General features: G+C 46.0%; 1 protein-coding gene across 3 annotated transcripts in view; it reads right to left on the bottom strand.

Moving 5' to 3' along the window:
• MAP3K13 (mitogen-activated protein kinase kinase kinase 13) overlaps positions 1–18,234 on the bottom strand; it is a 159,989-nt gene that overhangs the window by 50,736 nt on the left and 91,019 nt on the right. For all 3 annotated transcript variants that reach the window (XM_030576405.1, XM_030576404.1, XM_030576406.1), the window contains one exon: positions 12,972–13,546. In XM_030576405.1, coding sequence (XP_030432265.1) covers positions 12,972–13,473 — 502 coding nt within the window. In that variant the 5' untranslated portion in view covers positions 13,474–13,546. The remainder of the gene's footprint in view (positions 1–12,971; positions 13,547–18,234) is intronic.

Genomic DNA, 18,234 nt, shown 5'->3' with positions numbered 1-18,234 from the left:
CTGCTCCCCTTGGAAGGCTGTTCCAGAGCTTTACTCCTCTGATCATTAAAAGCCTTTGTCTAATTTCAAACCCAAACTTTTGAGGGCCTGTTATAACCTTATTCCCAGATTCTGGACCTTAGCGTCCAAAATTTGGGGGTTAGCATGAAAACCTCCAAGCTTAGTTACCAGCTTGGACCTGGTACTGCTGCCACCACCCAAAAAATTAGAGTGTTTTGGGGCACTCTGGTCCCACTGAAAAACCTTCCCTGGGGACCCAAGACCCAAATCCCTTGAGTCTCACAACAAAGGGAAATAATCCTTTTTCCCTTTCCCCCTCCAGATGCTCCTGGAGAGATACCCAGACACAAGCTCTGTGAAACTACGCCGAGTGATTCCCCCTCTCCGTTCCCAATCCTGGAACAAAAGCACTTTCCTCTTCACCCAGAGGAAATGCCAAATCAGGCTAGCAATCCAACACACAGCTCTCCCCTTGATTTCTTCCTCCCACCAATTCCCTGGTGAGTACAGACTTAATTTCCCTGAAGTAAAGAAAAACTCCAACAGGTCTTAAAAGAAAACTTTATATAAAAAGAAAGAAAAAATACAAATGTTCTCTCTGTATTAAAATGATACAACACAGGGTCAATTGCTTAAAAGAATATTGAATAAACAGCCTTATTCAAAAAGAATACAAATCAAAGCATTCCAGCACTTATATTCATGCAAATACCAAAGAAAAGAAACCATAGAACTTACTATCTGATCTCTTTGTCCTTACACTTAGAAACAGAAGATTAGAAAATAGAACTACTTCTCCAAAGCTCAGAGGAAGCAGGCAGGCAGAAACAAAGACTCAGAGACACACTTCCCTCCACCCAAGGTTGAAAAAATCCGGTTTCCTGATTGGTTCTCTGGTCAGGTGTTTCAGGTGAAAGAGACATTAACCCTTAGCTATCTGTTTATGACACGCCCCCCAAATTGCAGACAGTGGGGAAGCTCACTGGCGGCAATTTCCTTCTAGAACTTGAAAATAAACAGATTAATACAACACATGCACCTTTACATATACTACTAAGTATATAACTAACAGACTTTTACATTTTAAGAACACTTTTTAACTACTGGATTCTGGGAAACTCTCACGGGAGAGTGCATCAGCAACTTTGTTAGAAGCTCCTGTGATGTGTTGAATTTCAAAATCAAAATCTTGGAGAGCTAAATTCCAACAAAGAAGTTTCTTGTTGTTCCCCTTGGCAGTATGAAGCCACTTTAGTGCAGCATGGTCAGTTTGTAGTTGGAACCGCCGTCCCCAAACATATGGGCGTAGCTTTTCCAGGGCGTACACAATGGCATAGCATTCCTTTTCACTGACTGACCAGTGACTTTCCCTCTCAGACAGTTTCTTGCTGAGAAACACGACAGGATGGAAGTTGTGATCTGTTGCTTCCTGCATGAGCACTGCTCCTATACCACGCTCAGATGCATCTGTGGTTACTAGGAATGGCTTGTTAAAGTCCGGGGCCCTGAGCACAGGGTCAGACATGAGCATCGCCTTAAGCTGGGTAAAGGCCTCTTGACACTCATTAGTCCACTTAACGGCATTTGGCTGGGTCTTTTTGGTTAGGTCGGTTAATGGGGCAGCGATTTGGCTGTAGTGTGGTACAAATCGCCTGTAGTATCTGGCCAAGCCTAAGAAGGATTGGACCTGTTTCTTTGACCTTGGGACAGGCCACTTTTGGATAGCATCCACCTTGGCCTGTAGGGGGTTTATGGTTCCTCGACCCACCTGGTGCCCCAGGTAAGTTACTCTGTTTTGGCCTATTTGACACTTTTTGGCCTTAACAGTTAGTCCTGCCTGCCTGATGCGCTCAAAGACCTTTTCCAGGTGGAGTAGGTGTTCGGGCCAGGAGTCTGAAAAAATGGCCACATCATCGAGGTAGGCAACTGCAAATTCTCCCAGTCCAGCTAGTAGACCATCTACCAGCCTCTGGAAGGTGGCGGGTGCATTTCGAAGGCCGAAAGGAAGGACATTGAATTCATACACCCCCGCATGGGTGACGAATGCTGACCTCTCCTTGGCAGGTTCATCTAGCGGTACTTGCCAGTACCCCTTGGTTAAGTCTATTGTAGAGATGAACTGGGCACGTCCCAACTTTTCCAATAGCTCATCAGTACGTGGCATCGGATAGTTGTCCGGACGAGTTACAGCATTTAGCTTACGGTAGTCCACGCAAAAGCGTATTTCCCCATCTGGTTTGGGTACCAGAACCACTGGAGATGCCCATGCACTGGTAGATGGGCGGATTATACCCATCTGTAGCATGTTCTGGATCTCCCGTTCTATAGCAGCTTGGGCATGAGGAGACACCCGGTAGGGTGGGGTTCTGATTGGGTGAGCATTACCTGTATCAATGGAGTGGTATGCCCGTTCAGTCCGTCCTGGGGTGGCTGAGAACAATGGGGCGAAGCTAGTGCACAGCTCCTTGATTTGTTGCCGCTGCAGACGTTCCAGGGTGGTTGAGAGGTTTACCTCTTCCACGCCACCGTCTTTTTTTCCGTCGTAGTAGACACCGTCAGGCCACTCAGCATCATCTCCCTGGACTGTAAACTGACAAACCTGTAAGTCTCTGGAATAGAAAGGCTTGAGAGAATTAACATGGTACACTTTAGGCTTTAGTGAGGAATTGGGAAATGCTATGAGGTAGTTTACAGCTCCCAGGCGCTCTTGGACCGTGAATGGCCCTTCCCATGATGCTTCCATCTTATGGGCCTGTTGCGCCTTCAAGACCATAACCTGGTCTCCTACCTTGAAGGAACGTTCTCTGGCATGTCTGTCATACCAGGCCTTTTGCTCTTCTTGAGCATCCTTTAGGTTCTCTCTAGCAAGGGCTAAAGAGTGTCGGAGGGTGCTTTGTAGGTTGCTTACAAAGTCCAGAATGTTAGTTCCTGGAGAAGGCGTAAACCCCTCCCATTGCTGCTTCACCAACTGTAATGGCCCCTTAACCTCGTGACCATACACAAGTTCAAATGGTGAAAACCCTAAACTGGGATGTGGTACAGCCCTGTAGGCAAACAGCAAATGCTGCAACACTAGGTCCCAATTATTGGAGAATTCGTTGATGAATTTTCTTATCATGGCCCCCAAAGTTCCACTGAACCTTTCCACCAGGCCATTGGTTTGATGGTGGTACGGGGTGGCAACCAAGTGATTCACCCCATGAGTTTCCCACAGTTTTTCCATGGTCCCTGCCAGGAAATTAGACCCTGAATCTGTAAGGATGTCAGAGGGCCAACCTACCCTGGCAAAGATGTCTGTTAGGGCCAGGCATACAGTGTTAGCCCTGGTGTTGCCTAGAGCTACTGCTTCTGGCCATCGGGTAGCAAAGTCCACTAAAGTCAGTACATACTGCTTTCCTCTGGGCGTCTTTTTTGGGAAAGGGCCCAGAATATCCACAGCTACTCGCTGAAATGGGACCTCAATTATGGGGAGTGGCTGGAGAGGGGCCTTGACCTGGTCTTGAGGCTTTCCCACTCTTTGGCATACCTCACAAGACCGGACATACTTGGCAACGTCCTTGCCCATCCCCTCCCAGTGGAAGGACTTCCCCAACCGGTCCTTGGTTCTGTTCACCCCAGCATGGCCACTGGGATGATCATGGGCTAAGCTTAAGAGCTTCTCCCGGTACTTAGTTGGAACCACCAACTGTTTTTGCGGCTGCCATTCTTCCCGGTGTCCACCAGAAAGAATTTCCTTGTATAAAAGTCCTTGGTCTATAACAAACCGGGATCGATTAGAAGAGCTGAGAGGCGGTGGGGTGCTCCGTGCCGCCGCCCACGCTTTCTGAAGGCTGTCATCTGCTTCCTGCTCAGCCTGGAACTGTTCCCTTGAGGCTGGGGTCACCAGTTCTTCCTCAGACTGTGGACTTGGGCTTGGTCCCTCTGGAAGCGATGTAGGTGATGGGGTTGTTTCCGTTGCTGGTGAACCGCTCTCCGCTGGTGCACCTGAGGGTATTTCAGGCTCTGGCTGAGCCTTTTGGGTATGGCTGTCGTGTGCTTCTGCCAGTTCTGGCTCGCTGGCGCCCTCTGGCGTTGAGTTTGAAGATGTGGTTGCACTTGCTGGTGCTGGTTGCTGTTCCAGTTCCGGGCCTGGGACTGGAGATGCTGTGGCTGTTTCAGTGGTAGGCATGGAATCCGGGTCCACTACCTCTGTCTGGGTCTCTGGTAACACAGACGGGGCGTCTGTGGACGGCTCAGGAACAGGAATGGGTCTGGAAGCTTGCCTGGTTTGGCTACGGGTAACCATTCCCACTCTCTTGGCCCGCCTCACCTGGTTGGCCAAGTCTTCCCCCAGTAGCATGGGGATAGGATAATTGTCATAGACTGCAAAAGTCCACATTCCTGACCAGCCTTTGTACTGGACAGGCAGTTGAGCTGTAGGCAAGTCCACAGCTTGTGACATGAAGGGGTAAATTGTAACTTTGGCTTTTGGGTTGATGAATTTGGGGTCAACGAAGGATTGGTGGATAGCTGACACTTGTGCCCCCGTGTCTCTCCACGCAGTAACCTTCTTTCCGCCCACTCTCAAATTTTCCCTTCGCTCCAAGGGTATTTGAGAGGCATCCGGGCCTGGGGATCTTTGGTGTGATGGTGGTGTAATGAATTGCACTCGCATGGTGTTCTTGGGACAGTTGGCCTTGATATGTCCCAGTTCATTACACTTAAAGCATCTTCCATCTGATGGGTCACTGGGCCGAGGTGAGTTACTGGAGACTGGTGAGGTTGAAGAGTAGGGTATCTGTGGCTTTACTTGGGTGGTATGGAGGGTCTTTGGCTGTCCTCGGTTGTAGGGTTTATGGTCTGTGTGCCCCCTGGGGTAATCGTTCCCCTTGACAGTAGCTTTTTTGCTTTCTGCCAGTTCCATCCATTTGGCTCCAATCTCCCCCGCCTCAGCGATAGTTTTGGGATTTCTATCTTGTATGTACCGTGTGATGTCTTCAGGAACACCATCCAAGAACTGCTCCATTTGTATGAGGAGGTTCACTTCTTCCAAGGTTTGAATGTTGTTTCCTGTTAACCAGGCCTCATAGTTTTTTGCAATGTAGTAGGCGTGTTTGGGAAATGACACCTCTGGTTTCCATTTTTGGGTTCTGAAGCGCCGACGGGCATGATCTGGGGTTATCCCCATCCTGTATCTGGCCTTGGTTTGAAAAAGTTTATAGTCATTCATTTGCGGCTTGGGCATTTCAGCTGCCACCTCTGCTAAAGGTCCACTGAGGTGTGGCCTTAATTCTACCATGTACTGGTCTTCGGGGATGCTGTACCCAAGACAGGCTCTTTCAAAATTTTCCAAGAAGGCCTCGGTGTCATCACCTGCCTTGTAGGTGGGAAATTTCCTGTGCTGGGGAGCAATAATTGGCGCCGGGTTGTTAGGGTTGGCTGGCACATGCAGCCCAGCTTTTGCCATCTCCAGTTCATGTTTTCTCTGTTTTTCCTTCTCTTCATTCTCTTTTTGTTGTTTTTCCATTTCTTTTTGTTGTTTTTCCATTTCTTTTTGGTGCTTTTCCATTTCTTTTGGTGCTTTTCCATTTCTCGGCGGTGGGCTGCCTCATCTTCTGCTTGTTTCCTTCGGTAGGCCACCTCTTCTTCTTCTAGTTTTCTTTTGTGTGCTGCCTCTTGGGCTGCCTGTTCTCTTTGGAAGGCTGCCAGTTTGAGGCTTTCTTCCTTTTCTTTCATCTCCATCTGTCGCCTGTGTTCAGCGTCTTTGATTTGTCCTTCGGCGTCAATCTTTGCCTTAGAAGTCATGGTTCCTGTTTTCTTGTGTTGGGGTGCCCTCCGGTGTTTATTTTCTGAACTGCAGGCTCTCTGTTGCCTCCTGAAGTCTGCCTAGCAACAGTGCTTTTTTCCTTTTCTCTCTAGCTAATGTTCAATGAAGGGAAACCAGAAAAACCACTTTATTTGCATGCATATAAGTGCTGGTACTTGCCTGCTAATGGGAGGGCTATTGCATGACAAAAGACCCTTAACAGTCTTCTCGCTTAATATGCAAACCACAACTGCTAGAGAGAGCAGAAAAAAAAATTCTCTCTGGTTCCCTTTTAAAACCAAACTATTTCTCTCTGCTAAAAAGCCCTTAGCAGAGAAAAGAAAAATATAATATTCCTACTGGCTTCTGGATTCTGTCTATATCCCGCCGCTGCTACACCATGTTATAACCTTATTCCCAGATTCTGGACCTTAGCGTCCAAAATTTGGGGGTTAGCATGAAAACCTCCAAGCTTAGTTACCAGCTTGGACCTGGTACTGCTGCCACCACCCAAAAAATTAGAGTGTTTTGGGGCACTCTGGTCCCACTGAAAAACCTTCCCTGGGGACCCAAGACCCAAATCCCTTGAGTCTCACAACAAAGGGAAATAATCCTTTTTCCCTTTCCCCCTCCAGATGCTCCTGGAGAGATACCCAGACACAAGCTCTGTGAAACTATGCCGAGTGATTCCCCCTCTCCGTTCCCAATCCTGGAACAAAAGCACTTTCCTCTTCACCCAGAGGAAATGCCAAATCAGGCTAGCAATCCAACACACAGCTCTCCCCTTGATTTCTTCCTCCCACCAATTCCCTGGTGAGTACAGACTTAATTTCCCTGAAGTAAAGAAAAACTCCAACAGGTCTTAAAAGAAAACTTTATATAAAAAGAAAGAAAAAATACAAATGTTCTCTCTGTATTAAAATGATACAACACAGGGTCAATTGCTTAAAAGAATATTGAATAAACAGCCTTATTCAAAAAGAATACAAATCAAAGCATTCCAGCACTTATATTCATGCAAATACCAAAGAAAAGAAACCATAGAACTTACTATCTGATCTCTTTGTCCTTACACTTAGAAACAGAAGATTAGAAAATAGAACTACTTCTCCAAAGCTCAGAGGAAGCAGGCAGGCAGAAACAAAGACTCAGAGACACACTTCCCTCCACCCAAGGTTGAAAAAATCCGGTTTCCTGATTGGTTCTCTGGTCAGGTGTTTCAGGTGAAAGAGACATTAACCCTTAGCTATCTGTTTATGACAGGGCCAGTTTATATCCATTTTTTCTTCTGTCCACACTGGCACTTAACTTCTCTCTCTCCCCCTCACTGGTATTTATCCCTCTGATGTATTTACTGAGAGCAATCATATCTCCCCTCAGCCTTCTTTTGGTTAGGCTAAACAAGCCAAGCTCTTTGAGTTTCATAAGATAGGTTTTCCTTTCCTCGGATCATCCTAGTAGCCCTTCTCAGCACCTGTTCCAGCTTGAATTCATCTTCCTTCAACATGGGAGACCAGAACTGCACACAGTATTCCAGATAAGATCTCATCAGTGCCATATATAATGGTACTAACACTGCCCTGTCTCTACTGGAGATATCTCACCCGATGCATCCTAAGACTGCACTAGCCTTTTTCATGGCCACATCACATTGGTGGCTCATTCATCCTATGATCAACCAGTACACCCAGGTCTTTTTCCTCCTCATCACTTCCAACTGATATGTCCTCAGCCTATAGCAAAAATTCTTGTTGTTAGTCCTTAAATGCATGACCTTGAACTTTTCACTATTAAATTTCATCCCATTTCTACTACTCCAGTTTACAAAGTCATCCAAATCTTCTTGTATGATATTCTGGTCCTCCTCCATATTAGTAATATGTCCCAACTTTGTGTCATCCACAAATTTTATTAGCACGATTCCACTTTTTGTGTCAAGGTCTTCAGTAACAATGTTAAATAAGATTGATCCCAAGACTGATCCCTGAGGAACTCCATTAGTAACCTCCTTCCAGCCTGACAGTATGACCTATTGTAGTCTCTAGTCTCCCCTTCAGCCAGTTTCTTATCCACCTTTCAATTCTCATATTAATCCCCATCTTCTCCAATTTAACTAATCATTTCCCATGTGAAACTGTATCAAATGTCTTACTGAAATCCAGGTAGATTAGATCTACTGCATTTCCTTTGTCTAAAAAAACCAGTTCTCTCAAAAAAGGAGATCAGGTTGGTCTGGCATGGTCGACCTTTTGTATAACCATGTGGTATTTTACCCCAATTACCGTTCATCTCTATGTTCTTAACTACTTTCTCTTTCAAAATTTGTTCCAAGGCCTTGCATACAACTGAGGTCAAATTAACAGGTCTGAAGTTTCTCAGATCACCTTTTTCCCCATTCTTAAAAATAGGAACTATATTAGCAATTCTCCATTCATCGGGTTCAATCCCCAAGTATACAGATTCATTACAAATCCTTGCTACTGGGCTTGCAATTTCCATTTCATATTTCCTTTAGTATTCTTGGATGAAAATTATCTAAACCCCCCAATTTCATCCCATCAGGCTGTTCGAGTTTGACTTCCATCTTGGATGTATTAATTTCTACCTCAATATCCTCGTTCCCGTTAGCCACCCTGCCACTACCTCTAAACTCTTCATTAGCCTTATTAAAAACTGAGGCAAAGTATTTGTTTAGGTGTTGGGACATGCCTAGATTATCTTTGATCTCCACCCCATCCTCAGTGCTTAGTGGTCCCACTTCTTTCCTTGTTTTCTTTTTATTTATATAGCTATAGAATCTTTTACTATTGGTTTTGATTCCCTTTTGCAAGGTCCTACTCTGCTTGGCTTTTGGCCTTTCTCACTTTATCCCTACACTTTCTGACCTCCAAGAGGTAGCTTTCCTTGCTCATCCATCCCATCTTCCATTCCTTGTAGGCGCTCTCTCAACCACCTGTTTGAGATGTTTGCTCATCCAGCTGGGTCTGCAACAGTTCCCTATGAATTTTTCCCTCTTGCTTGGGATGCAGGCTTCAGATAGTTCCTGCAACTTTGATAAAGTCATTTCAAGACTCCTCCACATACAGATCCTTGAGTTCTTCAGTTCAGTCCAATTCCCCCCCCACTTTTTTTTTTTAAGTTAGCCCTTTTGCAATCAAGGACCCTACTTGCAGATCTGTTTTTGTTTAGCCTTCCATTTAGTTCAAAGTGAATTAGCTCATGATCACTAACCAAAGTTGTCCTCTACAACCATTTCTTCCACAACGTCCTCACTACTCACCAATACCAAAACTAAAAGGGAATCACCTTTGTTGGGTCACTGACTATTTGGTGAAGAAATCTGTCAGCAATCACATCCAGGAAAATCTGGGCCCTACTATTATTAGTAGCACTTGTCCTCAAAGCTATAGCCGGGAAATTAAAGTCTCCCATGATCACACAATTCCCAATAGAATTTATTTCTTTAAAAACATTAATGAGGTCTCTATCCATATCCAAAACAGATCCTGGGGGTCTGCAGAATATGCCAAACACTATCCCAGTGGAACCTCTAGTAGCTCTCTTTCCCAAAGTGATTTTGGCCCAAACGGCTCCGTCTTATTCATTCAATCACTTCTAATTTCTTTACAGTCTACCTCATCTTTAATATACAATGCTACGCCACCAACTTTGCCTTTATTTCTGTCTTTCCTGCACAGCACACATCCTTCAATATCTGTACTCCAGTCATGACTACTATTCCACCATATTTCTGTTATCCTTATAATATCTTGTATCAGAGGGGTAGTCGTGTTAGTCTGGATCTGTAAAAAGCAATGAAGAGTCCTGTGGCACCTAATAGACTAACAGATGTATTGGAGCACAAGCTTTCATGGGTGAATACCCACTTTGTCAGAGGCATGTACAGATCCACAAAAGCTTATGCTCCAATACATATGTTAGTCTATAAGGTTTCACAGGACTCTTTGTTGCTTTTTACAACATCTTGTTTCACTTCCTGCACCACTAGTTCTAGTTCCTCCATTTTGTTATCCAGGCTCCATGCATTGGTGTACAAACATCTTAATTGCTGCTGCTTGGCTTCGCCCACATTCCTTTCCCAATTGGATAGTCATTCTACTGCCAGTACCACCTACCTGACTGTTAGTACTAATACCAACGAAGCTATCATTCCTCTTATGTTATGCCCACTACTGTTCCTTTCTCCATTGCTCTATCCTTTATTACTTGATTTTCCTCTCTTGTAACATTAAAATCAAGTGTGGAGATTAGATTAGCATCTCCCAATCATCTTCCGTGAGTTCCTAGTTTAAAGTTCTCTTTATCATTTGTGCCAACCTCTATCCAAGAAGTCTATTTCCCTCCCTACTCAGGTGGAGTCCATCCCACGATAACAGTCCTCTGTCCATGAATGCCTCCCAGTGGTCAAACATCCCAAAGCCCTCCTTACAGCACCACTTTTGTAACTATTTGTTGACCACCATAATTTTGTCTCACCTTTGTTCTCCTCTTCTAGGAAAAGGTGGAACTCACCAATAGCACACACTAAACCCCAAACAGGAGACTTAGAACTGTCTTTCCCATGAATAGGAACAGATTTATGTATTTTGTAAAAAGTATTTAATGTCAATTAATGGAACTGCCACTCAGTAGAAGAAAATATATTTACAAGAGCCTCTACTAATCATCAGGTAGAAGCAGGGTAGATGTGGATTTCCCAATTGAGTCTTAGAGTTAGCAGTGACTGATTTTCAAGATAAGAAGTTCAGTTCAGTCAGGGTTCAATCAAGTTCAGTTCAATCATCCAAGGTGGAATTTATAGCTGTGTTTTTGTGGTTTTGTTGTTTCTCATTAGCAGATCCCCTTACACTAGACCTGGAGTCATAGAGAATTACATTACAGGTCATTTTTTGTGTTCCTGCATGCCAAGATCTTGCAGCTTGGCCCATCCTTTGCTCTCTCCTTTCTATCAGGAACTTAGCTCAGAAGTGAAGTTGCTGGAGTCATATTCAGCTGTTTAGATTGTGGAGCCATGTTTTGATGTTTGGATATAGTTCTAGCCATCGATATCTCTGCTATTCCTCCCTGTATCATATCCTCTGGGGTCCTCCAGGGATCAACATTAAAACCAATTCATCTGACACAGCTAATGGGAGTCCAGATTCATTCATTCTCCTGAAAATCACAGAATCTCGCAGGTTAGCGGGTTTCACCAAACTGTCAGTATTTTTAAAAATTCTGGGGTCTAGACATAACCCATTTTCAGACACTGATGTAGGTGTTCTTCACCACATATCTAATAAATCGCTAGGTCAATGTCCATATTCCAGTAAATTATTTGGTTGACAGCAAGTATCTGTCTGGATCCAACACAGTGATGTGCAGTACAGCTCTATGCCAAAGTAACATTAGCAGACACCCTTACAACAGTTTTACTTTCTTTGACAGGGTTGGGGAGACTCCGTCCAGTGCAGAGTGAGTTCACCCCATCCTTCAAGCTGCCCTCTGTCTCTAGACAGATAGACCTAAGGGCTGAAGTCCATAGAGTTGCCCTAAGTGGCAGGGCTCTAAGGCCCAGTGTAATTGCCCTGATCCACAGGGTGGTAGGGTCACATGATCTATGTCGGGGCTAGCTCTTCTCTTTAGGGCAGTGAGTCCTAGTGGCCAAAGTCCATAGAGATACCATGGGTTTGTAGGGCAGCAAGGCCTAGCGACCACAGTCAACAGAGATACTTGGGTTCATGAGGCAGTAAGGCCTGGCAGCCAGACTCAACAGAGTTGCCCTCCAGGCAGGACTGTGTGGCCTAGAGGCCCATGGGGGTGGTGGACAGGTAGGGGGACTGGGTCCTCCCTGCTCAACTGGATGGATAGTCCCCCTCTGGGCTACTTCGTATTGTGTTACTCCTGGTGGCAGTCTGCGCGACTTTGGGGTCTCTGGGTTCCTTTGGTGGTGCAACTGACTGTAGCTCAGACCTCCCTGGGGCATCCACAGGTAGATGGGTATCTGCTTGGGTCTTGGCTCCTCTGGCTTCTGCAGTCCGGGGCATCAGTGGTTTCTGGGTAGAAGCTCGAAAGGAGCATCCTTCCTCTCCAGCGGTCAACCCAGACTGAGCTGGGCTGCTCCCTCTTATACTGGTGTTACACCTGGAGCATGCCCAATAGGGATGAGGGGGTGTGGCTTCCTCTGCTCACAGTGAGGAGTTAATCATTCCCAGTCCAGTGCGGGGTGAGTTCACCTCGTCACACTTTCCTATTTCAAATGACAGCTTGTTTGTTATAATGTGCATTTTTCCTTTCCAAAGCTGGAGACAGGTTATATTTTGAAAGATATACTATACATAGGCCAGAAGCTCATAACCTTATTAACACATATTAACAATTTTCATTAATATCCACAATTTTTGGTGATCCATTTGTTCTCACACCACCTCTCTCTGTCCTGCTCTTTTATATCAGAATTAAAGGATGCAGAGCATGATAACTGTCCACAAATATATGAAAAGTGTAAACACCAAGATCACAGAAAAATTGTTCAGCGTGGGAGGGAGGGGAGATAAAAGGAAGGAGTGGAGCAAAATTTTAAATGTTGAAAGTCTTCCTGATAACAAGATGTGTGAGGCAGTGGAATATTCTCAAAGGGAAGTGATGGAAGCCCCAATGTCTCAGATATTTAGTACTGGACTGGACACAACACTAGCTAATACATACAACATGGGAAAATCCTGCATTAAGATTGTAGGGTGGAAGGTCTGTGAGCAGTTCCAACTATTCCTCCACTGTACCTTACCTTGCATTTGTCAACATTATTTTTAATCAGCCATGTGCTGTCCAGTCACCTAACCTGATTATGTCCCTGAGGTTTCCTGTAGATTTCTCTAGTCCTGACTAATTTAAATAATTGTCTCAACTTCAATGTCTGTCACCTCCCAGTTCAGGGGATGGAGTAGATCATGTAAGTGGTCTTTTCCATCTCTAGCTTATACAATTCCACGCTTGTGGTTCACTACGGAGTAACTTTTCTGTGCAACTCTTTGTGTTAGATATGGGAGTGTCAGACAAATGGTCATGTGGAAAGCTGGGAAAAGGATTTAATTGCTTTTAGCATCCTCATCCTCCCAAACTCCATTTTAAAAGAAATGAAGGGAAGAAGAAATGCACTGGGAGCATTTCTGTGGCGCAGGCTTACCTTGTTGCTGCAGTTTGTAGTCCGTGGAGTATGCTTTCCCTATGATGTTCCATACTGGCCTCAAACAGCCAAAAAGTCCCTCAAGAAACCCACTGCTCCCACTCCCGGATCTGCTGAACTGGATTTTAATGTCATCTGTCCCACTGTTATTCTCTCCATCCATTGTGTTACTGTGGCCCTGGGGCACAGCTGTTTCAGCTTCATCCTGTTCTCTCAACTGCAGCACACTGTTCTCAAACTGGTCTCTAGAGTCCTCGCTGACGCTGGTCAACACCGCTGTGGTGACTGGACTGCCAACATTTTCTATTAGATCTGCCTGAAGTAAGCCCTTCTCTAGCACATCCTCTATGATCTCAGGTGAAGGATGGTTTCCGGTGGGCGCATGATCACCATGTATCCCACTGAAGTCTTTGTCTTCATTGAAAGTTTTGTTGATCAAGTTTGTAGAGGAAGGCCAGCTCAGGTGCTCCTGAGGACTGGCCATGGTGCCATGCATGTGCATGAAGCAGGTAGTAAGATGCAGTGCTTAGAGAACTAACGATACAAAATTCAGATGCCACAAATGGCCCCAGCACCTGAAATGAGAGAAAATGGGATAAGAAAATTTTTTTCTTTTCGTAATCACTACTGTATGGTATTTCTGTTGTGTGCTCTTTTCTGAAGAAGACCTGATAATGAGTTTAACTTGAAAACTGGAGGCCCAATGATATTTGGTAAATGATTATTGAAGTTAAAAAATGACAATATTTGTTCCCTTTGACACTTAACTTAGTGCACATCATCAATGGGATGGTCCTTGTTATTTCTCCTCTGGGTTACCCACCATGAGTCTTTTCTGGAAAACTCAAATAACTGGCAAAGGCTGACCTGAGAGTCTTCTTACAGGAAAGGCCTGTGTCCACTATGTTATCACCAGGTGCGGTACCCCTCTGCACAGATACCAGTCTGTTCTAAGTGGACCTAACTGCTCAGTTTCACATGTTTCCATGTCATCTGGGTCTGGGTAAAGATTCTGGCTATGTAGGACAGACCTTTTGTCTGAGCCCTTCCCTTGGGACGGTCCAGCCACCCCAGACCTTGAAACCAGTGCCTCAGACCTCCTGAGCCCCCCAGTGGCTTACATGCATTCCTCCAGAGTTCCACCTTGATGTGGTCACTCTGGCTTCTAGTTCAGCCCCTTCAAGGACATCAAAGAACACAGGGTTAGCAAACAAATTTCTTGACCAAAGTCACTTTACTCTTGACAGCATCAAGACTTTCAGATCTCTTCAAACACAACGGAAGTCCAGAGACAAAGCCTCCCTTAGTCTGATCTGTGTCCCTTCTATGAGTCCAAGGTTTGTCACCATTTCAGGCTAGGGTGAACAGATGTCCCAGTTTTAAAGGGACAGTCCTGATATAAGGCCTTTACCTTATATAGGTTCCTATTACCCCCCACCCCGCCCCGTCCCTTATGTGTTCTCTCTCCTGCTGATGTGGTCACAGTCAGACCCCCTGCTCAGAGCAGCACACCCTCTTTAAAAAGTCTTCCTCTCCTTGCCATGTGCTCCCCTGGAGTGCTCCAATCTGGGGAAGGGGGGTGAACACCCATTGTTCCATGGAGGTAGGGTAGTAATAGACAGCCATTCCAGAATTATAGCCTCTGATGGCTCTGTGATGGCTCCTCAGTGCTGGTGTCAAGTACCTTTCCTGAGAAGGGAAGTTACCAGGAATGCAATTCATTAACCGTGGCTAGGCTGGGTTAGACATGAGTTCAGCACATAATACAAAATAGAGTTCCTCCTTTTACACAGACATATCCCACCATCACACACTAGTTGGAGACAAAATGCTTATCACACTCTCTCTGCTGTGAGGGCCCAAGCCAAATCTCAGTGAAGTTAATGGAAAGACTCGCCTTGATTTCAATATGTCAACGGGAGATTTTTGATTAAAAAGCCAGAAAAGTTTCCCTAGGCAAAGAACGAAGGTTCTGAAGTCTGAAAACAGTCACCAAAGGAAGAAATGGAGGAGGCTGGAGACCACAGAACCTCAATGGGTGGTGCTGGGCGTTCTGTACTTTTGAAAATTAGACCACTTAATTCAAGTGACTAAATATGGTGTTAGACAGCTAACATCAGGATGTTTGAAAATCGTCACCCCTGAGCTTGTGTTCTACCCCTCTTTGAGGGAGCAGCATATTGCATAGATAAAATAATAAGAATACCACAGGTGGAAGTTCAAAAGCCTGAGGGTTTTTTTTTTTGTATCATTCATCTCTTTCTCTGAATACACGTACAGTTTTATACATAAAGCACACACTAAAAGGATGCTACTATGGTTACAAAGTCAAGTACTTCAAAGTAACAAAAATAGTATGTAATTGTGTAATTAAAGACTATCATAATGCATGAGCACAGGAGGCTGAATTAAGATTGCACAGGCAAGCTGAATTCTGGCATTTCCTAACTTTTAAGTGCTTGACTTTGCAACCTAAATAACATTCTTTAAAGAATTGCATGCCATCTCCTAGGGTTTTTTAAAGGAAAAAAGTAAATGTAAATTATATTTGTTGCACCTCTAACAACCCCATCATGCATCATCATCAGGGTTTGAACTTTAAATAGCATAGTCTGTGCTATAGGACTAACTACATTCACTCACAGCAGGTTACCATTCCAGGGCAGGGGAGGGGATTGGCCACTGGGGCTTGTTTTGGGGTTGGGGAGATGGACAGGAAGAGTCCATCTCATTTTCTCTCCCTCCCAGAGAAGCTGCTCAAGTTTTCCAGCACTGTGTGCTATGTGATGTTTGCAGCAGCATGGTCATGATGATCTTAGATGAGTTTATGTTTAGTTAGAATTTTGGCAGACTCCCAACGTGTTATTGACAATGCAAGCAAGAGAAAGGAAATTTAAAATTTCAATAGTTCATCTTTCATTCAAGCCTGAACAGAATTTCATGATACAAACTAAGGGCACTTCCTCTGGCCCCAGGACTTTCTCCTTACTAAAATCCAAAGCTTGCTGCAAATAACTGAGGTGTTAGAGCTTCTAAAAATAAAATAAAAATCTCCAGAATCTTTTATACTGGAAAATAACCTAAACATCATGCTGCTTCCCCAGTAATGAGGCTTGATCTAAAACAGGGGTCGGCAACCTTTCAGAAGCGGTGTGCCAAGTCTTCATTTATTCACTCTCATTTAAGGTTTTGCACGCCGGTAATACATTTTAATGGTTTTTTTAGAAGGTCTCTCTGTATAAGTCTATATATTATATAACTAAACTAGTGTTGTATTGTAAAATAAACAGGGTTTTCAAAATGTTTAAGAAGCTTCATTTAAAATGAAATTAAAATGTTGATCTTACGCTGCTGGTCCACTCAGCCTGCTGCTGGTCTGGGGTTCTGCTGACCTAGGCCAGCAGCGGGCTGAGCTAGGTCTGTGGCTGGGACCCCAGCTGGCAAGGGTCCGTCAGCCAGAACTCCAGACCAGCAGCGGGCTGTGTGGGGCTGGTGGCCAGGACCCAGAGGGCTGGGGGCAGAGGGCTGGAGTCAGGGCTGGGGGCTGGGTATGTGAGGGGGTGTAGGTGTCAGGGAAGAGGGGGCACTGGGTATGGATGGGGGTGCCAGAGTCAGGGCTAGGGTTGCGGGTGGTGGTGGGGATGAAGGAGTTAAGCAGAGGGCTGGGTATGTATGAGGAAGGTACAGGGCTCAGTGCAGGGGCCTGGGGGGGGGGTGTGTGGGGCTCAGGGCAAAGGGCGTGGTGTGTGTGGGGGGGATGTCAGAGCTCAGGGGAGAGTGCTGGGTGACTGCCCCCCTAATAACTCTCAACCCCGCTGCTCCTTGTTCCCTGACTACCCCCTCCTGGGACCCCACCCCTATCTAAGCCTCCCTGTTCCTTGTCCCCAGACTGGACTCTACCTCCTACCTGTCCTCTGACTGCTCCAACCCATATCCACAGCCCTGTCCCCAGCCAGACCCCCGGGACTCCCATGCCTATCCAACCACTCCCTGTCCCCTGACAGGACCCCCAGAACTCCCAACCCATCCAACCCCCCCAACTCCCTGCCTGCTTCAACCCCTTTCCACACCCCTGCCTCCTGACAGGACCCCCAGAACTCCCAACTCATACAACCCCCCCACTCCTTGTCGCCTGACCATCCCCTTCAGAGACCCCCCCCACCCTAATTTCCCCTCCAAGACCCTCCTTGCTCCCGGTCCCCTGACTGCTCTGACCCCTATTCACCCCCTGCCCCCTCAGAAACCTCAGGACTCCCATGCCCCATCCAATCCCCCCACCTCTAACCCCGCCCCATCCAACTCACCCTGCTCCCTGTCCCCATCCTTATCCAACCCCCCCAGCTCTGGGCCCCTTACCATGAGGCTCCACACAGAGCTAGATACACTGCTCTGTGGGAGCACACAGCCCCGCCCCTCCGGTTGAGCGGGGAGCGTGTCTGCCTCCCCGCGGAGCCAAACGCTGCCCTCAGGAGCACGCAGCCCCGATCCCCAGAGCGCTGCGCACGGTGGCAGGGCTCCAGGGGAGGGGAGAAGGCAGAGGAGGGGCCGGTAGCTTGCTGTGCTCCGCCCCGCGCTCCGCCCCGGGACCGCGGACCCCGAGGCTTGCCATGCCGGGAGAGTAGGGCCATTTGCCCACCCTTTGCACACGGCTATGCTTCTGCTCCCTGCCCCCGCAGGGGAAGTGGAGGGCAGAGGAGAGTGCGCCGGGCTGGGCAGGATTTTTAGTGGCATGTTGGAGTCCTGGCAGACTCCAGCATGCCATTAAAAATTGGCTCACATGCCGTCTTTGGCACGCGTGCCATAGGTTGCTGACCCCTGATCTAAAAGATCAGACAAGAGATTAAGGAAAAGCAGGTTGCAGTGGTAGCCATGTTAGTCTGTATCAGCAAAATAAACCAGGAGTCCTTATGGCACCTTAGAGACTAACAAATTTATTCAGGCATAAGCTTTCGTAGGCTAGAACCCATTTCATCAGATGTATGAGGTAAAAAATACAGGAGCAGGCATAAATACATGAAAGGATGGGGGTGCCTTACCAAGTGTTAGGTCAATCTAACAAGATAAATCAATTAATAGTAGGATACCAAGGGAGGAAAAATAACTTTTCAAGTGATAAGAGAGTTGCCCATTACAGACAGTTGACAAGAAGGTGTGAGTAACGATAGGGAGAAATTAGTACTGGAAAAAAATTAGTAAGGAAAAGCAGTCTCTCAACAAAAGTGGCTCAGACTTTTACTCAAACAGCAAAAAGAGATTGCATAAA

The sequence above is a fragment of the Gopherus evgoodei genome, chromosome 9, assembly GCF_007399415.2.
Source record: "Gopherus evgoodei ecotype Sinaloan lineage chromosome 9, rGopEvg1_v1.p, whole genome shotgun sequence".
Lineage (NCBI taxonomy): Eukaryota > Metazoa > Chordata > Testudines > Testudinidae > Gopherus > Gopherus evgoodei.
This window is presented reverse-complemented; position numbering and strand designations above follow the sequence as displayed.